Below are 26,816 nucleotides of genomic sequence, written 5' to 3'. Positions count from 1 at the left end.
CCAGCTCTGTACTTGTCTTTAACCAACCTCCGCGCTCTAAACGATGAGAAATAATAAATCTAATTCAGGTATTGTCATTTTGGACCTGCAGTCCATAAAAGGGACAGATAAACAAGATGAAAGACAAGGCGGATTCAAAAGAAACAGCAGAGTGAATTCAGACTCTGACGCGGACTCGATGGCCATAGTAAGGAGGATCGTTGTTACGTATTTCAAGAGGGAAATCTCGCTCATTTTGTCAAATATAATCAAAAAGAGAAACTGAGTTATATGGAACTTTCAGGAACTCCCAAAATTATAAAATTGCTCCATTAAATTGTCAGAATGAAGAACGAGATAATAATTGTTTGGGTTGATGAGCTGTCCTCCTGAGAGAAGAATGAGGTTGATTACAGAGGAGTGAGAGGAAGATGGAGAGACAGGGAGAGTTATATAAGTCAAGTTAATGCAGATTAATGAAGCTCCACTGAGTCCAGGGAGACCTGAATACACACACACACTAACGCAAGCTAACATATGGCACACACACACATCTTAGTATGCAGACAAACGTGCCCGTAGATATGAACACAAAGTAGGTTAAAGAACTCACTCACTCTGTACCAAGAAAAAAAAAAACTAAGTTACACACAATCTCAACCAAACTTAAACTGCATCAGTTAAGGTTTTTTTTCCCTTTGGTCACTTGGGGGCAGCATAACAAGCTGTAAACACTATCCTGACATTTTATCACCTTATGAAGTTGTTATAGTAAAAGTGTAATTTCCTGTTTGTACACTCAGCAGACCTAGAGCATCATGATTCTTCATCTGGCTCAGGTGTTTTTGTGTCACCTGATGAGTCTAGGTCCAGTACTCCCTCTCTCTTAGCTCTGGTTTTGGTCTCCACCAGCTCCTGAGGGAAACATCTGGCCCTTCCGCTGCTAAACGCTCCGCTGTGTTCACCGGCTGGTCTCTGGCTGTGTCTGTCTGCTGCTTGTAAATGTGCTGCAAAACCAAAACAAGGAGCTAAAAGAGGCTAAAAGGTTGTGTAGAGCTGAGGGGAACTCTCACGTTACACAGACCCACTGTTAATATAAAAATATTGAGTAGTGCAGCTTAAAGACCAGGAATCTGTGTCATTAACACAGTCTGGTTCTTTCCATGTTAACGGCTCCAACCCAGATGTTGACAGGGCTCATATGGTACAGCAGAGTTACAAACAGCTGTTATGGCTAAGTAGCTGGTCTACAAAGTGTTGGGGTACCTTTAATCCGTGTTTTAAAAATTGTTGGAATCTGCGTCTGTGCTTACCTCTTGCATGATGCACCCACAAGTGCCCGAGAGCGTTAAAGACATTTTTGTGAAATGCACTTATATACCTTCTTGCAGGGGGGAAACAAGGGGGAAGCGGCTGGCGGGGCCGCCGGGTCCACCTACCAGCACCTCTAAAGCTCGCTGAGTAACGTGTTATATCCTGTTTGTTTTATCTGTAGAGAAACTGGGGGTAAAAAATTCAGATCGGGGCTTAATGGGGAGCCGTGAGCGAGACGATTTCTCGGCTGGGAGCGGTGACTTCCTGGAGTTTCCGCTGGTTGCCTAGTTACGGCAAGACTAAGTCATAACGTAACGCCACCTGTCGAGGCCGGAATCCCACTGGAGGTTGAACTTATGGCTGCAAAACCTGACAGCGTGGCCTCGGTCCGCACTGTGTAGAACATGCGCCTAAAGTGTGAGATCCCTGTTAACAAAGGTCATTTCACCTGTTAATCAGAGCAAATCATCATATGTTAGAAGCTGAGGGGATCAGGTACAGAGCGCTATTCGCCGTTTGTCGCCGTTTGCTCCCAAAAACTCCGCAGCAGAGGAGCCTGATCTGTCACTGATGCGATACTGATGAAGAGGCAGCGGCAGAAGAAGATGAAGGGGGTGGACAGAGGGGGATGGATGCAGGAAAGCCAGGCAGGTGAAGGGGGAATGAGAGGAGAGAAAGACTGAGGAGAGAACGAGGATGCAAAGAGGCGGATGAGGAGAGAGCGGAGAGGAGGTGAAGAAAAGGGGACTGCAGAGAGAGAGGGATCCTGGGCTCACGGAAGGAAAAAAGAGGTGACGGAGAGATGGAGGGGAAGTGAAGACAGAGAGGGGGCAGCCAGAGGCCACGTCACAACTAATCGTCTCTGGCTTCAGTGACTGTTTCTCTCTGCTGTTCTGCTCTGACTTTCTCTCCCTCTTTTTACTTTTCTACCTCTCTTTCTGCCCCTCATTCACTCGTCTTCTCTGACCCCTTCTCCCATATTTCTCCAGCTCTTCCCTTTTTTCCTCCCTCCATCCCTCTTTCGTTACTTTCTAAACCTACCGTCGTGGTCTGCCTTCCCGTCCCGCTCTCCTCCAACGGTTTGTCTTTCAGCGCGCACACACCCTGGCCGGGGAAAGGTTGTCGGCGCCGTGGTCACCGGGGGCCCGTGCGGCGGTTCACCGCAGTGGGAGTCTCGCTCTCTGGCCGGTGGACCCCGGGCAGGGTCGCTACGGGACACGGGACGGCCCCCGAATTCTACAGTGACTTAGACTTTGAATTTCCTTCGGCTGCAAAGACACAAACGTTGGGAGTCTGGAATATTTCTGCTGTTGCCTCAGACCAAGGAGTTGGTTCTGTAGATGCTCACTGCACCTAAATAGTCAATTCAGCCGCGGGGATTAAGAAAGTTTAACACGACCTTGAGTCTGCAGCTACACAGATGCAGGTTCCAGCTAAACTGCACATTACAAACCTTAAACCAGGAGGAGGCTACAGCTCCTTCCTGCTGGGCCAAACCAAAGGAGCATAACTCATTCTCTTTCTTTCAGAGGGTGAGACGAACAGATGGAGATCAGCCCCACGCGTCTGTGTGTTCGGCACAGAGCCGGAGTCGGCACGTGGTTAGCCTAGCTTAGCATGTAGCCCGGAAGCAGGGGGAACCAGCTAAATTATGGATATGTAAATATTAGGTGGAGTGAGGACAGGTGAGGCCGCCTCAGAAATGTTAATGACATTTATTTTTTGTGTATTTGTTTCACCATGTAAAAAAACATAAAAGGCAACGTTAGCTACATTTTATGTTAAAGGTTAAAACAGACAAAATAAGCAACACGTCCCAGCGGCCAGTTGACAGAGTCACGCAAGGTGATTTTTTTTAAGGCGCGCAGCAGTCGGAGACAGCGACGGCCAGTCACAGTAAACTCAATCGAAAGAAATCCCAGTACAGTCCCAGTACAGTCCCAGTACAGTCCCAGTACAGTCTGATCGAACTGAACAGAATTCATTTGAAAGGCTGCCCTGGGAATTTCACATTCAAGCACATGTGGCTCATCACATGATAAAAGGTGGTGATACAGGCGCACGCGGTCTTCAGACATTTTCCAGCTAACGCTGTCCGACGCTCGCTTTTCTAGCGCACGACCAGGTCGTTCACGTCCTGAGAAAAACGTATTTCCTCGCGTCACTGCTCTCTAGCGGGTTGTGAGGCGGCTTCCCCGTTTTGCTCGACACGCTTTGATTTGGCTGAGCGGAGAGGAAAACAACTCTGTGCTTCGGCTTCGGGGGGCACTAACAGCGAGTATGATTGGCTGCTGTGGGCGCGTAACAGCGTTTGCCTCAAGCCGGACCGGGCACCAGCGGGAGCTTCAGCTTATAACGAACGGCATCTCTGGCGTGTGCGAGATGTCCTCAGAAGGCCGCAGTACAGAAAATGCACCCTCCCGAAACGCGGCCCTTCCGCGGCCGTCACCTCGGGGCCGACTTGTCTTCCGGTCTGTAATGAGCGTAACAAGCGGCAGAGCGACTGTGGGCTCCATGGACAGCTTCCCCTCAAAGCCCAAACTGTCTCCTTCCATCAGACGCGCGTAACGACACAGACACGCAGCGAGAGACAAGAGAGCGACGCACGAGAGAGAAACACCGTCAGACATGATCATTTTTGCAGAGGAGCGGAAATGCTGTTTAGCTGCGGGGAAGAGCTGCACACACACACACACACACACACACACAGCCTCTCAGTGTGCAGTCTTTGCAGTAAGTGTAGCACCAGAAATAGCCTGAGAGCGGTAACAGCAGTTAGCAATGAATATTTCAGCTACTCTCTCTCCCTCTCCTTAAATCTCTCCGTCCTCCTGTATCCCTCTCTCCTCCCGCTTTGCGTTTTCTCCTTTTCTATGTTCCCCTCTCGTTAAACTTTTAATCCTCCCTCTTGTATTCTTAACCTTTTCTCCTTCTCCTCTGCTGCCTTCCCTCCGTTTCCGCGGCTTCGAGTAAATGTGAAACCACATTATTCGAATTAAGCAACACCTGCAGCGTCAACAAAGTTATCTACGGGATACGAGATGGATCTCGCGGAGATGAAAAACGTAGTGGCATTAGTCACGCCGTTGGTTGGTGCTTGCTATAAAGACACAGAGGCTACGGAAGCAAAGTGGCTGCGATAAGAATTTCTATCCCGTTCATTGTCTTGTTATCTGAGGATAATAACGGGAGAATCGTCTCGAAAGAAAAGACTGTTTTCTCCCAGTAAGGAGACGCATATCCGTGGTTTCTTGAGATACGTCACTCGTGTTTCCTCTTTTAATGAGCAGACCACAGGTGCAACTGAGACACAGAGAGGTGAAGTGAAAACTCCGTGAGAGACGCCGGTGAGCTGGATTCCATTTTACTCGATCCAGGTAATTAACTTGTTATCTCAAGAAAACAATGTTGTCTTTTTGTTGTTGTTCATGAAATTTAGACCCCGTTATTTTCTGGAGAAAAAAATAAATAAAAAGACCTGTTGTAATTAACCCGTTATCATGAATAACAACTCTGTTATTACCAGATAATGAACTCATGGTGTTGAGCCTAATGAGGGATATAAATGATTGCGGCCTTGGCTGCTGATAACAAAGTTGTTTCCTTGTAAAAAGAGGTTAATTATCTGGTTGTTTTCTTCAGATAACGAGATAAAGCAAACTAAGACCAGATTGTTATCCGGAGAAAACAATCTTTTTGTGTGAAAATGAGACATTTATCATGTTAACAGATAGAAAACCGAGACAAATGTCTTCCCGAGGTAAGATAATTCACCTACAACTACGATGCCGTGACATAATTAACTTGAGATCTTGAGCTACAACATTTAAGAAAAAGAAAGAAAAAAAGAATGTGAAAATTATCTCGTTATCTCGAAAATACCTACGCAAGAGAATTAAGTCGTCGCCTTGGGAAACCAAACTTTTGTGCGCTTGCGAAAAAGACGACATTTATCGTCTTTTTACTATTCTTTATCCGGAAAAGAATAACAGGTTTGTTTCTTGAAAAGACGAGATAATTAACTCATGATAATCAGATTTCTTTTTTTTTTTTTTTTTAAACTTTTTTACTGACGCCCTGGCTGCTATCAGCTTCCATAAGAGGCCGAGAGAAGAGTCCTTTCAACGAAGATCATCAAAGTCTGGACGAAGATTCAAAGAATAAAAAAAAAAAAACAACCTGGTGGAAAAAAAGAGCCACTGATGCAGCATATTGTCAACAAGAAGAAATACGGTTTATTTCATCATTAATCTTATATACAGACATTTACAGCAATGCTTGCTAAAGGTTATTGAAGATATTTATGGTAATTTCCTGCTGACTAAGAGAGTGTAACAGAGATATGTAAATGATTAGAGACTCTGTCCAGTTGTAGTTCCAGTCTGAGAGAGAGTATACGGTTTACAGTAGATATATATAGTGGTGAAAAAGATCAGAGAAGAAGCAGGGTGGTCAGTTTGAGACACCTAGAGGCTGTTCAGCAATCATTTCTCCTGCATTTCCTGAACACTGAAAACACGGTGAAAGCGTCGCCCGCTCCGTCGAGGTGACGCCGTATGTTTTAAATCTTCACGATGCCACCCTCCCCCTGCAGATGCAAACGAGCCACCGCCCGACGCGAAGAGGCCGTCTGAGAGGCGGCAGCACTTTAACCCGCTTGGGTTTCCAGCACAGAGGAGGCACAGCTCCATACACCAAATTACAAATGTCAGTGGCACAAGCAAATAACGACTTCTTGTGTAATTGATCACATTTCTGGTTGCCAAGCGCTGTGCTTCATCCATTTCAGCATTTTTCTGAATCATTTTGCGATGGTACAGTATTATTAGCAATCGGAAACAGCATCACTTCATGATACACTGCACTTTAAGGTCCACCTCAGGTAGAATGTGCATGGCACAAGGACGCTTTACGGTAACGGGTGAACTAGCAGAGGGGGACGTCGTCAGCTAACTGCTCCAACGCAGTTGTTGAAGGCTAGTCTCCGTCCGCGGGGAGCTAAAGGCCTCTGCGAGCTTCAAACCAAGCGTCCGGATCTTCTCACAGCACCTCTCTGACGCGGCCATTGGTCAGGCGCTGAGGTGCGTAAGAAGGCGGCGTTTGAACTGGTCTCTTTCTTTCATTCTTCACCTCATGACAGCGAATTAGAAAAATCTCCCAAAATATCAGAGTATTCCTTTAAATGTCTTGAAAACAGAAAGCATACATGTAAGGGTATTGGAAATTTATGACAATAAGCTTTACTCCTATGGCGCTCATCTAAAAGCAATGTTTGAAAGGCTTTTAAAGACAATGTGTTAAAAAATATTGGAGGAAAACTCTCATCATAAGACCGATTGAATGGATGAAGCAGATGCAGCTGACAAGAGTAAGTTCCAAGTTACGAGAGCGTGTGTTCAGATGGGAACCAGTCTCCTGTCTGCCAGTTAAGTACGGAGCCGGAGCGAGGACGTGGTTAGCCCGGTGTCGTGAAGAGCAGCAAACAAAGGGTTCATCTGCAGGTGGGGGCGGGAGGAGGAGCCCCTCATTTACCTGATCCACAGACACCTGATAAAGTGATTAAACAGACGAGCTGTTAATCCTTGAGCCTCTAGGGGTGTTGGTAGGTGCACTTTTGGACCGTGGGCAGAGCCAGGCTAGCTCTTTACGTTAAGCTAAGCTAGCTACGTCCCGACTCCATCTTAACAAACAGATATGAGACTGATTTTGACTTTGGCCGGTAACCTACTGGCAGCGCTGTTGTTTTTTTGTATCCCGAGCAGGTTGAGCAGGTTGTGCAAACGCATCGTTTGACCCAGATCTCAGCCCAGACTACGAGCAGATGTTGTGCAAACGGCAGCTGCTTGTTTCTGATGAGCGTGAATTATTTATTGACCCATTTTGCTCTGCAGGGGAGAGAGGGGACACTGTTTGTTGACAAGGTGATGTGCAGTCAATGCAAGAGCTGAGGTGAACGTACTGTCTCCTCTTTTCTCCTCTTCCTCCTCCTCCTCGTCCTCCTCACAGCCTCACAGCCTCAGAGTCAGGATCCCAGTCAGACCGGCTAAAAGGAGGGAAGGTGATGGTACTGAACCAGCACTGCCAATATCTTCTGTGTTCTGGTCCGTTTTTGGTTCTCCGTCTTTTCCCCCATTTTCCGCCGGCATATCTGTAGTTTCCTTGCCCTCCTCCTCCTCCTCCTCCTCCTCCTCCTCCTCCTCCTTCTCCTCCTCCTCAGTCTCTTCTCCAATGTTTTCCTCCTTTCCCAGTGTCGTTGATTGGACTATTAGAGTGGTTGTGTCCGAGGTACTTGTGGCTGGTGACAGGGTGGCGTGCTCCTCCACAGTCTCAGCAACTAAAAAAAAAAAAATGGCAGAAGGAAAAGGTTCTTTACAACCTTCCCAGATGGTCTGACAGGTTCTAGGGCAGCAGCTATGGGTCATTAGTATAATTAAACATTTCATCGATAAGATGTTCATAAATAGTGAGAGACGCCCGTCACAGCTTCCCAGAGCACAGCTTGGCATCGTCGGGCCCCGTTTTGTCCGACCAGCGGTTCGCAGCATAAAGACATTCGGGCTACTTTGATGTAAAACAGAGAAAAGCGGCAGATCAAGGAACGTGGAAGCAGTGATTGTTCATTTTCGCTTGATAACGGACCTAAACAGTGAACTTATTACCAGTATTGTTGCGATTAACTGGAGAAACAAATCTCTAGAAATCTGTCCCTACTGGTTTTTCCTCCATGTCTCTCTAAGGGTACCGTGTACTGCAAAAGCAGGTGGACCATTTATTACTAATGGTGACAATAAAGCAATGATAAAACACTGTTGAAAATAGTGAACGTGTCCTGCTATGACACGTCAGTAGTTTGAGTGTCAGGACGAGACGCGACATGGCGTCGACAAATAAGGTCACATTCTGACGACAGAGAGCAGAGACATTCCTACCGAAACCGAGAATAGATTTTTTCTCCTTCACTCCCACGTTTATCCAAATGTCCTGGAGATTTAACAGTTACTAAAGCAAAAATAAACCAGTATCGGCCAAATGTAGACATTTAAACCTTTCGTCTCCCGGGGCTGCAACAGAAAAGTGGTTCCATTATTGATTCATCTGTTGAGTAGAGCCGCAACGATTTGTCAATTAATCGATCGACAGAAAAGTAATTCTGATAATCGATTCATTATTTAAGTCTTTTACGTTCTCTGGTTCTCTGGTGCTAAAATGCTGTCACAGTAAAGTGAATTTAGAAGAGCTTTGGATTGTTGGTTTGACAACACCAGGACTGGAGGATGTCGCCCTGGGCTCTAGGACATCGCCAAGGGCATTTTCCAAGGTTTTCTGATGTTTCACGGACCAAACAATTAGTCCGTCAATAGCGAAAATAATTGTGAGTTGCAGCCCAACGTGGTGATAGTTTTTGTTTTGTCTATGGAATGTCAAAACATAGTGAAAATCCCTTCCAGTCTGAGAGCCCACAGTGACTTCTCCAAACGTTCTCTCCTGTCCACCCAGAACCAAAACCTCGACATGTTATTGCATTAAAAACATTTTGGGACTATTGTCACCTGTCATCTCTCTGCTACCGGGATCGAACGAAAGCAGAAAATGCGAAAAATGATAAAGAAAGATCACGAAACTTAAAATGGCGAGAACATCAGTAAATCTCCACATTTAAAAGGCTGGAAGCAAGAAATGTTTGGCTTCTCTGCATGATTAAACAACTTAAATAATGAATCAATGAATAAAGTTGTTGCAGTTGTAAATCGTGGCAATGGAATATTACTGTATCATCACATCGTCTGTTCACACGTCTACTATAGGTTCCACCTCTCATTTGGAAAAAGAGAGTTTTTATTGAAAAGAACAGAAAGTCAGAGGAGTCAGCAGCTGGCCGGGAAACAGTTGGCCTCACTAAACCCGTCTAATCGGGGGCTAAGTTTACAGCTGGGACGGAAAGTGAATGCGATTTACGGCTGGGAACAAGCTGCCAGGACATAAAACCTGCAGCAGGACCAGCGCCGATCCCCCAAAAATCTGATTTAAGCGCCGAGTCTGTCTGCTTGTGTTGCCGACACACAAGACGGTCGCAAGCGCGGGGGAGAACTGAGAACCACAGAGGGGAGACGGAGGTCGATGTGAGGAGAGGGGGAGAGACGGGGGAGTAAAGCCTGCGTGGCGTACCACAGAGGTTGTTTTCGCATTTCTGGAGGTTTTCAGGACATCTGGAGCACCAGCCACCTTCCACGTACGGCCTCTCCGCTTCATAGTTCCCCCTGGGTGCACACACACACACAGATTCATCAATATTCATCACCACTGTTTATACACTGACCGGTCTAATTCATTACTTTGTTCAGCACGTTTCTCACACGTCCACGCAAACACCGGGTGAAGAGAGTGACCAGTGTCCACGAGAGGGAGCTGTCGCTCCAGCGGTACCGGTGACGCTGCCGGTACAACAGCAGGACAGACGGCGAAGTTGTGGTGGTGGTTGAGGTAATGGCGATAGTAGTAGCACTAGGGGCAAGAGCTCAGGTAGTAGTAACGAAAACAGGAGGACCAGCGACAGTAGCAGCAGAACGAAGGAACACTATCGACCCTGTACAGAGGTAGTACAGCTACGACCACCGCTAGTCGTAGGAACACCAGTAGTAGTAGTAGGCGTAGTACTAGCAAGAGCTCAGGTAGTAGTGATAACAGTGGTCTTGGAGGATTAGCAGAAAGAGCAGCAGCAGCAGTACTAGTTGTAGTAGCAGAGGTATAGTGGCAGTAGTGGAAGTTATAGTGATAGCAGAGTAGTAGTAGGAGGAGTAGTGGAAGTGATCTACTTTTGCAGTAGTATTAGTAGAAATAGCAGTGATGCTTTGGTAGTAGTGGCAGGGTCAGGACAAACATTTGAGGGGCTACTAGTGCTGCTATAGTGGCGGTAGAATTAGTCGTGGGGGTGTTAGCGCTGACGCAGCAGCAGCAGCACCGTTCAAGTACTAGTACTGACGCTGGGTAGTAGTTGCAGACGAGGAAGGAGACTCTCTCCCAGTCCAGTCCCTCCATTTTGTTACAGAGATGGTAGGCACAGCCGACTCTGTGTGTGTCTGCCCACACCATCTGTAACCAGCACGCACGCACACACACACACACACACAGTTCAAAGTCAGGTAACCCAGTCCAGAGATACAAATGTGTGTATGACTATGTCTGTGTGTGTGTGTGTTTGTGTCTGACCTGTGTATAGTGTCCACACATCTTGTCTTCGTCACAGCTGTTGTTGTGGTAGTCATAGTCCAGGTGTTCTGCAGGAATCAGTTGCCATCAGAATACAGTGGAGTTGTTATATCAGCTCCACCGGGTAGTGGAGGAAATGTTTTACTTTAGTAAAAAGCAGCAGTACCAGGCACTAAAAAAATACTCCGTTACTAGTGAAGCAGACCTCTTACCACCACAGTCTACTTAAAGTCTCAGAACTAAAAGTACTCGTTAGGCTCATGATGCGTATTATTCATGTTATTAGCCAGTCATACTTTTTATATGTAAACTTTTGATATGCAAAGTGACTAGTTACCATAGAAATGAAAAGTAGTAGTGGAAAAAATACAATATCTCCCTTTAAATGTAGCGGAGTAGTGGCATAAATTGGAAAGACCCAAGTAAAGTACAAGTAGCTCAAACTTGTACTTCAGGACAGTACTTGAGTAAATGTTCTCGGTCACTTTCCACCAGTGGCGCGACCAGGTGACCAGAGGGGGACATAGAGTATCAGAGACAGACATCACGTCAGACCGGATTTAACTGTATCCTCTTATCCCAGATTGGTGCAGGTGCCCTATGTGGTATCGCTGTCGTAGATCTGCCTCGCAGTCATTACAGATGATGATTTCTGCAGGTAGAAAAGCTGTAGCATTTAGCACTGATACAGCTAACTTAAAGATGCATCACTTTACTTTTATTTTTAAATTATTCTTATTAAACCTTTTTTAGCCACCTCTTACATTACATAAACTCTTTATAACTGAAATTTTAGTGACCTCGTCCCTCTCTGAGGGACGAACAATAAGGAAAAACTATTCAAAGAAACAAAAGGAGAGGAAGAAAACCTTTTAGCCAAATTGTTGTGGCTAACATGTTATCAATCAGTAGTCTTTAAGCCTTTTTCACTGCTTGTCATACTAGGGGCAGCACAGGTGTTACTAATGACATCAACGATTCAGGTTTCCCCCATAAGCCGTGACAACTAGCCAGCGAGAACAATAACGGGACCCTGCGTCTGAAGCAGCTAAATGGAATAAACTATCAGTAATTTCAATATTTATACTTGTGCTTTTCCTGCTGTGACATATTAAAATGCCTGCCGTGAAAAAACGCCTCGCTTCCACATCCAGCAGATACAGAGCAACTCGTTTTAGCTCTGCTTTTGGTCGCCACCAGCTCCTGAGCTGCTAAATGTTCACCAGCTTCTCTCTGACCGTGTCTGTCTGCTGTTCGCTGCAGAGGGAGAATGGTCTTTTTAAGATGGACGACCAGCCGCTTTTGGGCTTGGTTTTACAATCAGACCCTGCACTCTGATGAACCAACTCACCCAGAAACCATTTTTCCAAAGCGTCTCTGAGGTCCAGGGGAGTGTTGGTGACGAACAGATTCTCTCCGGTTTCCACCAGTTCTGGGTTGTGGTTCCAGACACATTTAGCAGCGTAGCCCTCTGCGGTCAACTTCAGGCTCGAGTCCCATCTCTGCAGAGAACCAATGAAAAGTCCAGAGAACAAACTTTGCCTCAAAAAGTCTGAAATTTTTTCTCTGCATATTGATCAAACTGCTGCAGCCTAAACAACCAGACTTATACCCAACTTTTTTCTTAGCTTAGCTTGTTAGCATGCTAATGTTTGGTAATTAGCAATAAACACAAACACAAAGAGGCTGATGGGAATCTCATTAGTTTTGCAGGTATTTGGTTTTTAAAGGCCATGAAAACTGATTTCTTAATCAGCCTCTTGCTCTGACTGATGGGATCCTACACAAAAACACTATTTTCTGCCAAAGTTAGAAAATTTCTTTTGGCCATTTGACGTGAAATATCTCTGCATTCCTGTTTTCTCTGCACGCTTCTCTCTGGTTTGAAGTTGGCAGGGCTCAGTGTGGAAAAGGTGATGTCACATACCTGCACCTGTCAGGATTTAGCAGCGTTGGATCTGATGACATGAGCCAGACTTTTTGGTCACTGTCCAACAAATCTGTTGGTTTTTTTGTTTTTTTCTTTACTTTTATAACTGCTTGTGTAGTCATTAAATGTAGAACGTTATGAAGAAATGCTTAAGATCAGAAGCCTTGTTTTGATTGGGCTTCAACCAAAGTGTTGGACACAGTGAAATGTCGACCTGATGATGGTGCTGCAGGAAAAGTCAGAGTTCATCCCGAGGGGAACACGAATGTCCGAACCAAATTTTGTGCCAAACCATCAAGTAGATGTTGAGACGTTTCACAGGATGAAAGAGATCTTTGACCTGCTGGTGAAAATTCAGGGAGTGGGATTAATCATCTGGGCACCCTGAGTATCTGTAGACTCGCTAGCTTGGCTAAAAACCCAACTTCTCTCCAGTACACGCTACTTATTCACCAAAGGTTTTCAGCTACTTTGCCGTCATCGGGGTGAAAGCGAAGCAGACCGACCACAGGACTGTGTGACAATTCAAAGATATGCACTTTTAGCATATGTTCAAAAGCTAAACTACCAGTCAACTCATCTGCTGATTGTAATCGACCAAGAAGGTGATCTTGTCCATATTTATACGAGCTCATTTAAAAAGCTAATAGTGGAGCTTGAGTTGAGCTTATTTTGTCACGTTTTTTTTAATATTTAAAACGTGCCCGACCACCTGACCTGGAATCTCTAACTACCAAGTGAGAGCGTGGTTCCCAGTTCGGGAGAAAAAAGTTCCAAGTTATAATTGAATGCAGTGTTTCCAGACTTGGATTACTTTCTCTGGGTCCAGCTGATTAAGAGGAATGAAGAGCTTGCGTCTTTCGTGGCCTCAGAGAAGGGTTTCTCTTCGTTCTTACTGTCAAGAATCGTTTCACTCCGTAGAAGCATTTTACATATTGAACAAAATACACAAATGTGCACAAACAGATGGGGAAGCCTGGACCTTTGGTGCGGATAAAACACAGATCCTTTCGTGATGCAAGTGGAGAACCAGACCTCGATATTTAAGTGTGTTTGTTAGTCAGAAAGTTATAGTTTTTATCCCTGCTTTTTCTTCTTCCCCCATTAAACCTGCTTTTCATTAGCGCAATCATTTTATTGTGTGGCTGCTGTTGATTTATCACTTGATGGCCTATAAAACTCTATCGAGGAATGTGCTACACAAATTCTTCAGAGCTGTTTGATCACAATTATATTAAATCCTTCAATGTCTTTATATTATAAAATCAATCGCAGCCCTTCGGCCGATTTAGTGAAAGGATGATTTGGGGATTTTCTGTGACAACAAGATGGATGTTTGGCCTGTGAACAGTCTTGTCAAGTTAATCATTACAGCCGCTGGTTAGAACAACAGTGTTGAAGATGATTTGACATTTAATATCATATCAAGGAAATGTGAGGAAAAAAAAATAACAGGAAAAGGAGAGTAGAGAAACATTTTGATTTATAAACAGCACATTGTGTTCGACCCATCACCCTAAAGTCATGCTCACATGACTCAGGACTCACAGCCGTCCAAAGATATTTCATATCTAGATTTCTGTTCAGCATGTTCTGTGAACATTTTATTTCCCCAATGCGACGTCCTCGCCACCCACTTATCCCTGACCTGACCTCTGACCCCGACCACAGCCCGACCCTGCCTGTCTGAGGTACACGCTTCCTTTCCATCATGCACGTGGCTTTAACAGCGCAGCTATTTCCTCCTCAGAAACCGAGAAACCAGGGAAAGGAAGACCGGGGTCGGCTGCGGGGATGTTAGATTCAGCAGAGCGAGTTTTCCCTGTTAGTGTAAAATATCTGGCCTTTCACTCCGTCCTTGTCCGTCGTTGACTCATGCAGCGTCGTCAGCCAGGGCCCACGGACTGTCTCGATTTAAAGTCCTGAAGTGTTCCTCCTCTGACTTCAGCTGACCTGTGTGAACTCGAGGTAGGACAGTTTCCCTGCATGCATGTAGTATCATCCAGCAGCGACTGTGGAGGACGGCCGAACCTTTACCGACTGGGTTTAAGGTGAAAAATGAACCAGATTAGATTTAAAATATGTTGTGGATTTATCAAAATAACGTCTCTAATTTATTTCTCGGAAATGTGAGGATCTATAAAGGAGATAATATTGTTTTTCTTTTTGCCGATGCTGTTTGCTGACGTTTATTTATGTCTGACAAGCCGTCGGCTCGCCGCAACAATCAGCCAGATCTCCGGCCACACAAATCCCTGCAGGAGGAAATTGCCCGCGCATCAACTCCACGGCGAGCGACTTAACGCATTCGCTTTAAAAACGAGTCTCTGACGCATTTCTGCATCACCCGAGTTCAGAAAGTAGAGCAAAAGAATAACATGACGCAGCAAAGAAATGTCGACGACATCAAACAGGAAATTGCAGCTGATTATTAAAGGGATTTATTTTATAGGTTATTCCAATAATAAAACTGGTCATATTCTATATTTTTCTTATTGTCAAATCATCGTGTGCAAATGTATCCTAGTTCCTTCATCCCCATGAACACACACACTGTGGTTTATTTAGACTCAGTCACACACACACACACACACACACACCGTCCTGCTGCCACACACACTCACTACAGCACCAGATGTGGATTAATCCGCCGCTGAAAATAGTCCCCAACAAATTTCCTGCTGTTTGTCTGACAGAAAACTACGGTGAGCAGTTGTCGTAGGAAAATGACTGACATTCTGTAAGAATGAAACTAAATACTTGTGCGGCGTTGTTAAAGATTTAAATCTCCAGCAGGAACCCGTGGGCTCACAGACGAGAGGAGGGACGTCAGAAGGTGCTGAGGGACGAACCGTAAGAAACCTCTAGAAGATGACCTGCCGGGTGGGGAAGTTGTTTTTACAGTACGTGTTTGGGGACGAGTGCCCCTGACTGATCCGACAGAACAGACTGACGCCTTTAACTCAGCCTGCTGCCTCCAGCTCATGGCCGGAGTCGCTGCAGCTAAGATACTAAAAGAATGAACAACGGGACCCTGAGTGAGAGTTTAATATTCCTGCTTGCGTGTGTGTGTGTGTGTGTGTGTTTATTTGTCCGGTGATGACACACAACACAAACAATAGTCAGGGGTCTCCTTCGCATTCCTCTCTCTCTCTCCAGGCTCTCTCCACATCTGGTCTGCGTTATGACTTTCGGGTCATGAACGCGGTCGTGTAGGAACACCCACACTCACACACACACACACACACACACACACACACACACGCCGTCACCTCTGACGACCATACTGGAGGTGGTCCGGTCTGGGAACAGCTGATCGCGTTTCCGTTCATCTTAACAGAGTCAAACAGCCGAGGGTCATTTCTGTCCCCTTTTCTGAGCAGCGAGCCGATCACTTAATCACTGATCTATTTGATTGATTTTCTGTTTCGACGTCAGGCTCTTAGCTTCTTCACCACAGCGACTGTTCAGCGAATTGAGTTTCAAACATGCGATTAGTACCTTTGCTAATGCGTCTAGAGCTGTGTCCCGATGACGGCGCCCTCATGCTGCACGTTCCTGGTGTGTAAAGCGTTGATCAACTGAACCCGGTGGATTTTTTCACTCTTTGTGAGCTACTGCCGGAGCCAGGGCACCGCTGTCAGCGCTTTTCCCACATGCGAGGCTTTATTGCTGTATGCCCATGTCCTGCTTAACGTAGAATAGAACTGGTAACGCAGTGGTAGAAGTGACCGCCATGGACAGTGAACCTGCCGGCTCGTAAGCTAACGGACCGTAGCATCTGCTCAGCTGATCATATACGAAGGTGTGTTTCAGGTCATTTTCCGTTGTGGGAATGGGAGGCTCTCGCATAGAGCGGTCTTCTGGTCTTGTTTGCATTTTATGCAGCAGATTATGTTATTGTTAGTTTTTTTTAATCCTAAGAATAAGCTACACACTCCCTGACGTGTGCAGGCCTGCAGCAACAGGCGCAAACAGCCTGATCTGTGCTTATCCCCTTCAGGAATGGGAGGTATCGTTTGAAGGGATTATACCCGGAATTGAGTTTCATACGGTTCAATATCGTTATATTGCTTAATATAATTTCCAATGTTTATTCCCATGTCTCTCAGTGGAGATCGGTTTCAGCCGGTTTTTGCCTGGTTTTCATCTCGGTTCTCTCAGTTTCTTCACTCCTTCCCTGAACAGCGCCTTCACCTAAGGACCTTTTTTTGGTTTTTGGTCTCAGTACAGTACCGATGATGAAATATCAGAGCGCAGACACGTGACGTGAGTTGATCGCAGTCCTGCCTTATTACGGCGCCTCCTGCTGAGGGGATTTACATTCTTTCCCGCTTCGGGCTCGGAGGCTGCCATCACTCCGACTGTTTCTTTTCATCTCAGCCACAGCAGGAAGGCTCGAGCCCGTTCAGTTTCACAGAACCAGATCAAGCGGCAGCGGTTCTGTCTGCGGAGAGGTCGCACTGCTTTCTCTGATGGTCCTATCAGTTTTAGGTCAGACTGGTCAGACTGGTTTCTCAGCTTTTATCAGTTTAATCTGAACTGGTTCTACTTGTAGCATAGAACAGTTATATTTGAAGATGTCAAGATGGTTTCTTTGTTGTTTTAGCAGGTTTATGTCAAACTGGTTTCTCACTTTCACTTAGCTTTATTTGAACTGGTGGGACTGGTTTCTCAGGTATTCTCTCAGTATGAATTAAGCAGGTCTAACTGGTTTGTCTGCTGTTTAATCGGCTTCAAACTGGTTTTTCTCTCGTCTAGGTGACGCACATTAGTTATATCTGAGCCGGACGGACTGTTTTATCGGTTTCATTTAAACTGGTCAGACTGAAAAGCTTCTGGTAACATTTTACAGATATTTTTCTTGCCAACAGAAACAGTAATCCATCCTCTGTAATTTCCTCCTATTTCTTAACACTGACCTCCCTCCACATCTCATTCTGTCTGTATCATATTATCGTCTCCTTCTCTCCCAGTTTTACAGCCACCACCTCTCTCTTTCTTTTCCTCTCTTTCTCTACCCCCTGCTTATCCGCCCCGTATCTCAGTTTTGCCTCCTTGTCTTGTCCCGTCATTCTATCTCGTCCACCTCTCCTCTTTTCCTCCCGCCTTTCCTTCCTTCTTTGCTCCTCATTCGCCTTCTATTTCCTCCCCTCTTTCTCCGTCTTTCCTTCTGCCATTCTGTCGCTCTTTCCATTTCTCTCTAGTCCAGCTTAAAGGCAGAGAGAAAAACATGAATATGGAAATGTCCCAGTGGGTCTTCCGTACCGGCTGAGACCTCTCCTGGTCCACACACACACACACACACACACACACCTTCACGCACCATAAAGACGCACACGGACGTTCCCCTGGGTGCTCGTTCATTCACTACCTAATTTTCATTTCTCTTCTCTATCTAAACATGGTGCTCCTTCTATTTGTCTCTCTGCCAACAGTCTTCCTCCTCTGTTGCTCAACCCTGAGAGCCGACCCCCCTCCTCGTCTGTCTCGGAGGATGTTCCTCTTCTAACACTCATGTTATTAGCTGGACGGAGTCTGCAGCAGGAAACACCCGTCTGTTCCTGGAACTCAGGCCTCGATTTACTCAGCGTTTTCTGGTTCCTTGTAAAGAGACGATCCTTATCTGTTAACCTGGGCATACAAGAGTTTTGGGTGGGAGACTGTTGACGAGCGAATTAATAATGGTTTTGCATTAAACTGCCGGGGGGGGGGTTATTGAAATGGATGTTATGCCAACCAATGTCTTTATTTAATCGTGTGCGATATTTATCTGGCAGAGAAAATTTCCTTTAACTTCTCACTTCTCTGTGAAAGTAATTAAGAACAAGAGCAACGAGGGAAAAACGTGGGAGCAAGTAAAGTTTGGGTAAACTAGTAAAAAAAACCGAGAGTGGTAACGTTAGCAGGCTAAACGCTCACAGCGACAATGCTGAGATGCTGACGAGATACAATGTTAACCACGTTCACCATCTTTACTTTGAGGTTTTGAAAAAATGAGGGTCGTCTATTTTCCTGGACAAGAGAATCACCTGTTCCCGACGTCAGATGTTCCTCTTGAACGGAGAGAGGACCAGAGTAACGCGGCCTTCTACAGAGCGTTGCATTATGGGTTGTCTGCAGCCGTAATGTTGGCAGGCTAGCGAGCGTTTTCAGTCCTTCTATAGCGAGGCTTTTAGAGTTAATCAGCACTGAAAGTGTTCGGTTGGTCCAGTTCAACCTGCAGGAGTTTCTGAAGGCGGCGGTGACGTGTTTTGCTGCCACAGAGGAAATAAATTCATGTCGGCTGAAAACGAGTTCACTGGTCTCCTGACGTCTTTACTGCAGAAATGAACCAGGGAGAAAACCTGCCAAGAATTACAGCAATCAATCGAATCACACATATTATAGTTCCCTCCTTAGACTGGCACTTGGTTTGTAACTGTGCATGTGCATAGAGAAACAGCCCCAACGTCAGCGCCATGTTTACTTGCCCATGCATTGTGTGTATCTGGAGGATTACAAACTACAGCCACTAGGGGGCAGATCGGGACCGACTCATTCCTAACTGACACCAAAGTAAAATAACTTCCTCGAGATCTTCTACTTCTGCGCAAAGTAAACACAACTAGTCATGCCGAGAATCCAGGAGGTTGCTGTACTGGAAATGCCCAGACCATGGCAGAAAATGTGGAAGAGCGCCATCAAAACTTTCCTCCGTCGTTGCTGCGGTGTACCGCCCCCCAATTTTTGTGAATTTTAATTTCATTTCTCTACTGACGTGTAGATTCTTTGGATGCGCATCAGTTTGGCAGGATACTAGGTGCAGCCCTCGTAATTACACAAACGCGTTGGTAAAAGAAAGTACAAGAGCACTGCAAAGGCCAATCAGTGCAGACGTGTCTGCACATGTATTGGTTCTTTCAAACTTAGTTGAAGTTTGACAAAAGGCGATCAAGATGTCGGTCGCATGGAAGGCAAATTCATCATGGGGGGAAAAAAAAGGGAGAGACATTTTATCTCCCCTGACGAATTATGAAAAACAAACTGGTAGTTCAGATTACGAGGACTCCTGTCTTATCATCCTCTCCTGGCCTCTGGCTCATACCCACGGTGATAAGAACAACTTGTTGGACATAATTCACTCGGTAAAGATGCCTGATCTGTTCCGAACCAGTTTTTGAGTTGTCGCTCTTTGACAGCAGGGTGGAGGCAGCTAAAGTTCAGAGTCTCAAACGGACACGGAAATGAACAAAAAATGCTTCATAATATGACAAAACGGCTGCGTGAAAACAGGTTTGGAAGCTGTTATGGTTTTTAGCAGAAAGGTACAAGCTGCAAGCTTGATAATAAGATACAAGTCAAACTGGTCTTTTATCCTAAAATGGGAAAAACCCCGCCGCAATCCTTTATCTGAAAACCATAGCCAGAGGGGCATATCAGTCATCTTCACATCTCCATAAAGCAATAAAAAACAACCTCAGGCTTCTCTCTGGTCCGACACCCAAACCAAAACAACGGACCGGCCTCAGCCTGCCCGAAGCTCCGAAACACAAACCCAACACAGCAGTTTTAATCGGACCTTTGTTTCACCTGGACGTCCCGCCGAGAGAGCAAACTGTCAGACGCAGCGCCATGACAAATGGAACAATAGGTCTTTAATATCCCTGTACGAGAGAAAGCCAAGTGACGGCGGCCACGTTTCCCCTCTGCCAGGCGGTGACATCATTTTTAGCTTCATGATGTTCCCCCGACAAAATTTGTAAATCGCTTCAACAACAGTTCATGACAGGACACCACTGAAACCAAAGTCGGCTTCTAAGATTTTGGGTGTTATGCTAAATGTGATATGATGGATGTTGCAGTACTACCAACCCAACATCGTAACCCAACCTAAACTTTATCACTGTCGGTATTTTAACATTAGTTATTAACACGCATTGTAAGTTGCAGCCGCTTAGCCTAGCTTAGCATAAAAGACTGGAAACGGCTAACGTGGCTCTGTCCAAAGGCAACAACATCCACCTACCGGCACCTCTGAAGCTCAGGGATTCATACGTTGATCCTCCATCGTTTGATTCCCACAAACACCAGCGTAAAAATCGCTTGCTTTATTATGGGAGTTCAAAGTTAAAAGCCCCTTGTTCGCAACAAGAACAAAAGAACTCGTGACAATCTCACATTCAAAGCTCTCTCAGACTTTGACTATATGTTCCGAATTCTGCCCCATAGCTGGAAAAAGTGGTTCGGTCGGGAAAACAATGGACACAAAAACCACATACCAACGACCATAATTGGAACAAGATGGAGCAAGATCAAGACAAATACAGCAAACAAACATGTGCGTTTGCATTTTGCCATTTGGCAAAAAACCTAAAAAAACTAGAGAAAGATGGAGGGAAAAAAACCGAGGGAAGGATGGATTTACATCCCATCAGTAAATTTGGACCAGCTCTGTTAGGGACTTAAGACAGACACAGCAGATCAGACTTCCTCTTTTCCTCTCTACTTCCCTCTTCTCCTTCAGTCACTCACTTCCCTCTTGTCTGCCTCCTCTTTCCTCTTTCTTTTACCACATCATTTGATCTGAACCTCATCCTGCCGTGTCTGTGTTAGCACTCAAACACTCCAGGAATCTTCTGGACAAAGTTGAGCGAAAATCGGGCTAAATCCGCTTCACTTCGGAGTCTGCTGTGGATGGACGCTGCCATCCCACATTACAACGCAGGACGGAAATGAGGGAGCAGCTCACAGCCGGACGCGATTTGAATAAATTGTAGATGATAATGAGACATTACATCTGTGTAGAATCATCTCTCGTTCTTTTTGTTGAGATTTCAAAATCCCAGTTTGTCTTTTGCCTAGGTCTTCGGAGAGACAAATTGACTGGTATTGACATACGTTGACGGGGCTAATTACATGCAAGAAAATAGTTTATTTTCACGTTCTCGCTTAGAGGACATAAGTGTGTTTGGCATGTTAAAAGGATGAGGACCCAAACCAACAATGTGTTAGTCCGTCTCTCGACACTTTGGTTCCGAGCCCATTGGTTCCTACAGAAGACGTAAATCTTTAAAACCGCAACGATATAGTTTCATTTTTTTTAAAAGTCTCAGCGATTTTTCTAAAACAGCTGCTCACTGTAGTTTTTTGTCAAACAAACAGGAGGAAATGGTGCATTTGTTGGGGACTATTTTAGCGGGGGATTACTGTATGTTTGGTTTGCTCACGTAGTGGGTGAGTGTGGCAGGAGGACGGTGTGTGTGGGACTGAGTCTAAATAAACTACAGTGTGTGCGGGACTGATTCAGAATAAACTACAGTGTGTGTGTTTGGGACTGATTCAGAATAAACTACAGTGTGTGTGTTTGGGACTGATTCAGAATAAACTACAGTGTGTGTGTGCGACTGAGTCTAAATAAACTACAGTGTGTGTGGGACTGAGTCTAAATAAACTACAGTGTGTGTGTGGGACTGATTCAGAATAAACTACAGTGTGTGTGTGTGGGACTGAGTCTAAATAAACTACAGTGTGTGTGGGACTGAGTCTAAATAAACTACAGTGTGTGTGTGTGGGACTGATTCAGAATAAACTACAGTGTGTGTGTGTTGATGGTGATGAAGGAACATGTCACCCAGAGCAACGCTGTGACTCACCAGTTCCTGCAAACAATGGAGCTCTGTGGCTCGGAGGAATCAGATACATCAGGCCGTGATACACACATGATGCTCGTTAGTCAGACACGTTCATTGTTGGTTTGGCCGTGCGCATGGGATTTGATGACCTTAAGCAAATGATTGACTGACGAACGCTGAACGGTGGTTTTCCATATTTGCCCTGTTTGTGACGGTTGTGTTTTTTAGGAGCGTGATGTAACAGGAACCGTGAGACACGGTTCAAGCCTCTCAAACATTTTCTAACTCACCAACACAGCCAACAGGGATCTGGTTAACTGCTGTTGGGTTGTAGCGACAGAGTTTTCTTTCTGTGAAAACTCTTTGTGGCTACTTATTCTGAAGGTTCTGTTCACCCCACACCTCAGTTAAAACACATTTTTCCCGTTCCCCACAGTTTGATCGGTCCAGATGCTTCCAGTCGGACGTGCTGAGGTTTGGAGATATCAACATCATCCCATTACAATAAGGCTCAATGACTCAATTGTGGTGCTCCTACTGGTTCAAAATTAGATTAGTATATCTCAACAGCAGCGTCTCTTCCTCTCTAAGCATGATGACAGGTCTGTTGCGTCTTGAGGTCTGTGGTTTCCTCATTGTCCGCTGCTCCGTCTGACTGAGACCTTCCACGGTTAAACTGAAAGTTACATAACTTGGTCTCTTCCTGGAAACGGAAACTTCTTCTCTTTTGATTGTTGGTGTCTGGGGTTAATGTGGACTCTGGATGCGCTCGTCTCATTCGTTCGCTGTTTGACAGCTCGAGATCTTATTCTTCCTTGTTGCAGTTCATGTCGTCTCAAAGATGAGATCTCTTTTTGCATTTTTGTTTAATTCTGGTCTTGTGAGATTTTTTTGTTTTTTTGTTTGTTATCTGTTTTATGTTTTTAGTCTCTAAGTCTTTGCCATTGCTGCCTAGCTTGGCCGGGACACGCCGATGCCAATAGTTTTAGTCGTTAAAGAAGGATTGAATAAAAATAATAATGATTAAAAAGTGCGTCCCTATGTTGAGCGGCACAGACCAAGTACCGCCGAGCTTCGCTGTACTGATGTGAGCTACGTTCGGTATCGCAGAACCTCAGCAAATCCCCCCGAGGATGCTTTTCAGAGATTCGTGGTTTGGGATGAGATGTGTGGTTGTGGTTCAAACAACCTCTGGTCCCTGCACCCGTTCGGTTCGGTTCATTTGGGCTCCTGTGAAAGCAAAGCAGACCACCCACAGGCTTTCGTGACAGCAGATGTGCAGTCATGCAATAAATTCAAAGGATGGACTACTGTCAAAATCCATCTGCTGAGAGTGGGAACGGTCAAGGAAGCAATAAAGTGCTGCATGACAGGCATTCAGTTAGTCTCTATGACTTCATTGGACTTTACAGCCCTTGGCTCAGTTTCCATCCACCTGTTTTTCGTTTTTTTTTTTTTTTTTTTGTGCATTTTAAATTTGTGCATAAAAAAACCGTAGCAGAGACGCTGAAAAGGGAAAAAGAAAAAAAAATTCAAAATATTGCAAAAACGTCTTACACTTGTCTGACGTGGAAAAGTTGGTGTATCGATAAAAACAAACTGCGATAGGGTGAAATGGAAACAGACTTAGTGAGCACATGACGAGGTACATGAATCATGTGACTTAAACGTCCAGCGAAGAGTGGAAACCATCGGATCTGTGAGGAGCCGTGTGGAGACTGGAGCCTTCCTCACATCAACACGTGAAACCGACAGAACGTCAGATCTCCATCACGTTCTCCACGTGGTTCTCCATCTTCTGAGCTCTGACTGCAGCTCTTTCCGTGACCTCGTCTCGCCGTGTCCTCTTCTTCTGTGGTGGTTTAACGGCACCTGACTGGAGCATCAGCTCCACCGACTCTTTATCTCGATGAACTGACTCCTAATATTTTACTTTTTGTTTTGCAAATTTTCTTGAAATTTGGACGGAAACCAGACCGGTGTGAACATGAAACCCACGAAACTAAAGGAGCAGCAATGGATCTTTTTTTTTTTTTTTTTTACCTTGGTCCTGACCAACTGAACTAAAAGCGGTTAAAGTGGGTGTCACGATTGATGCATTTTAGGGAGCTTTGGCTGGTGGGGAACTGTTGCTGCAGTGATTCTATAGAGCCCACCGAGCCACCGTATGTGACACCGGGCCACAGAGCTTGTTTTATGACCCAACTTCACACAACTACAGCTGATCAGCGATGTTACGCGAGTATGTTCAGTAAGTCTGGTTTGCTAACCAAGCGTCGCCGCTGTTAATGTGCTGAAACTGCAGCACCAGCTTTTTTAACAGTTCTACATTACTGCTCTCTTCAAATGTACGTCAGTCACTTCCCAAGATTAATGACACACCGACCACTCAAAACCACTAGTTACTCAACCGAACCTCCGGGGTTACCATTGACGTCTGCTAACGCGGATGCATGCATGTGAAATGTTTTACCTCAGACTAGTCTCAGTTAATTACTTGAAAATTTCGCCATCTAACGCTTGTAAAAACGGCTGACATTTTTCCTGTCTGCTCTCCGGGGCACAAAAGTCTGCTCATCGCGAGCAAAGTTAATATCTGTTAAAATGATTTCCCTTTTTTAAATTCTGTCGCTTCAGAAAGGATACGGTTGGAGGTCGCTGTTTAAAGGTTTTATAGAGTGTCAGACAAAAAAGGCTAAATCACAGTAAACATGAACTCTCAGGTTCTAATGCTGTTGTACTGACTGAACGCTTTAGTCTTACCTTCGACCTCTGGAAGACCAAACTTTTTGAAGGCCAACCACCAATATTTTTAGACCGGGGTCTCATTATCTTATTTCTATATATATTGTCATTTAGAGTTTGCTCAGTGTCATTTTTCCAAGAGTTTACTTCTGGTCAGGGTTTGAGAGCCTCTTAAAGCGCGTTTGAACCATCACGGGACACTTGAACTCTCCACTGAATGAATCGGACGTCGAACGTTTGCGTCGGCAGCAGGCTCACGCACGTCATCACGGCATGTCGGCGACATTTCTCAGTCATTCGACTTGTTAGATATTTAGAAGAGGTGAATCGAAGGCGGCTCACTTCTCAAGACCAAAACACACCTTCGACTAGCTAACTAACTCCAGAGAGACTAAAGGAAGCTTTAGTGACTTTTCATGAGGAATCAGGTCACAAAAAAAACAAAACAACAACTGGAGAATTCAACTAATTATTGAAAGTGTACATAGAAAACTGAACCTGCGTTTCTGTGGCCGTCGTCAGGGAGGAAACTGCCATGTCATAGCTGATATTTAACAGCCAGTATTAGCTCATCATATCAGTTTCACTCTCACCTGATTCGCTTCGGTCTGTGTTTTAAAAAATGCCACAATGAAACGTAAGCTGATGACACGAAGCTGTCCTGCTCGGTGGTATCTGAAGCCCTGCGGGCTGCAGGTGTCTTACCAGGGGCAGCATGGCCGTGGCGCTGGGTGAAACCAGTCCTCGGTAATGGTTATGAAGCTCCACCAGCATCTCCTCTTCCTCCTCGTTCAGAAAGCTCCAGGCTCCCGGGACCACCAGGGCACCCAGCAGCAGCCATGCCCACAGAGGAGCCCCCCTCGGTGTGCAGAGGCGGCAGGACGTGGACCCCCTACTCAGCCTGACGCTCCCCGAGGCTCGATCCTGGGTGGTGCGTTGTGTCGAAGCCCCCCGCTGGGTCGAGACCCCCTGGTGCTTTGAGAGGCTCCGCTGGTGCATGATGGGAAACAGAGTCCTGAGGGATGTATCCTCAAGTGGTCAGTCCAGAGTCCAGTGAAGAGTGTGTGTGTGTCTTTTAGTGATCAGCAACTGTTTGTGTGTGTGTGTGTGTGTGTGTGTGTGTGTGTGTGTGTCTCTACGTGTGTGTTTAAGAGTCGGTAAAAGTGTGTGTGTTCCCTCCTCAGTGCCTCTCACTCTCAGCTCTGCCGATCTCTCTCTTTCTGACCCGGCTTTAAGAGTTAGAGGATCCTCCCCTACACACACACACTCACACACACACACACACACACACACACACACACACACACACACACACACACTCACACTCACTCACACTCACACACACACACACACACACACGCTCCACGGTTCACATTTCACACAGTGCACTGACTGGTACGCACAACAAACGCAACCCCCTCCGTCCTCTAACTCCATATCTCCCCTTCCTCCTCCTCCCTCTCTCTTCTTTCTCTCCCCCTCTCTTTTCTCCCCATCTCCTCCCTTGCTCTCCTTTCATTCTCTGTCTCCCTTCAGCCTCTTCTGCCGCTCTCCCCTTCCCTTCTTCGGTGTCGGTTTGCTCTACTGTTGATGCCACGTAAAGGATAGGTTCGTACTTTTTCAGGTCTGTCCGAGAACACGTGCCCATGTGTTGGCTGACACAGATACTGGTCACTGTGATGGTTCCTCCTGTCCCTTCCAAACACGTTTCATTGAAACAGATGTGAGACAAAATCCACAGTCCTCGCTCCGTATGAAACAGTTCAGCTGAAGTCAACATGAGGAACTTAATATCTATTTTTCTCCTTTGCTCTCTCCTCCTCCCTCATCTGTCCGTCCCTGTCTTTTCTTGTTTTCGATAAAGTTGTTTTAAAACTCATATTCTCTTTTCTCACCCGTCATTTTCTCCATCTCACTATTGCTCCCTCTCTCTTCTTCTCCTCCTTTGTTTTTCCCTTCCTTCGCTCTCTTCCCCACCTCTCTCTCCTCTTTCTTTATCCCCATCTCTTTCTCTCTTTCCTCCATTC

At 45.6% G+C, this 26,816-nt stretch overlaps 1 protein-coding gene across 1 annotated transcript; it reads right to left on the bottom strand.

Moving 5' to 3' along the window:
- Positions 1-5,503: 5,503 nt before the first annotated feature.
- On the bottom strand, positions 5,504-26,018 carry LOC120804271 (peptidase inhibitor 16-like). The gene is made up of 6 exons (XM_040153618.1): positions 25,495-26,018; positions 11,852-12,002; positions 10,501-10,568; positions 10,274-10,383; positions 9,460-9,551; positions 5,504-7,627 (listed from the first exon to the last, which is right to left on the bottom strand). Exons 1-6 carry the CDS (start codon positions 25,786-25,788, stop codon positions 7,302-7,304), a joined length of 1,041 nt encoding a protein of 346 aa, XP_040009552.1. The 5' UTR covers positions 25,789-26,018; the 3' UTR covers positions 5,504-7,301.
- Between the last annotated feature and the right edge of the window lie 798 nt (positions 26,019-26,816).

Source organism: Xiphias gladius, chromosome 18 (assembly GCF_016859285.1).
Source record: "Xiphias gladius isolate SHS-SW01 ecotype Sanya breed wild chromosome 18, ASM1685928v1, whole genome shotgun sequence".
Classification (NCBI taxonomy): Eukaryota; Metazoa; Chordata; class Actinopteri; order Istiophoriformes; family Xiphiidae; genus Xiphias; species Xiphias gladius.
This window is presented reverse-complemented; position numbering and strand designations above follow the sequence as displayed.

Excerpts from the sequence above, each read along its gene's own strand:
- LOC120804271 (XM_040153618.1), bottom strand. The coding sequence starts at position 25,788 with ATGCACCAGCGGAGCCTCTCAAAGCACCAGGGGGTCTCGACCCAGCGG. Across the intron at positions 12,003-25,494 it reads CCACGGCCATGCTGCCCCTG|AGATGGGACTCGAGCCTGAA; the intron begins GTAAGACACCTG and ends GGTTCTCTGCAG. Across the intron at positions 10,384-10,500 it reads TGTGTGGACACTATACACAG|ATGGTGTGGGCAGACACACA; the intron begins GTCAGACACAAA and ends TGCTGGTTACAG.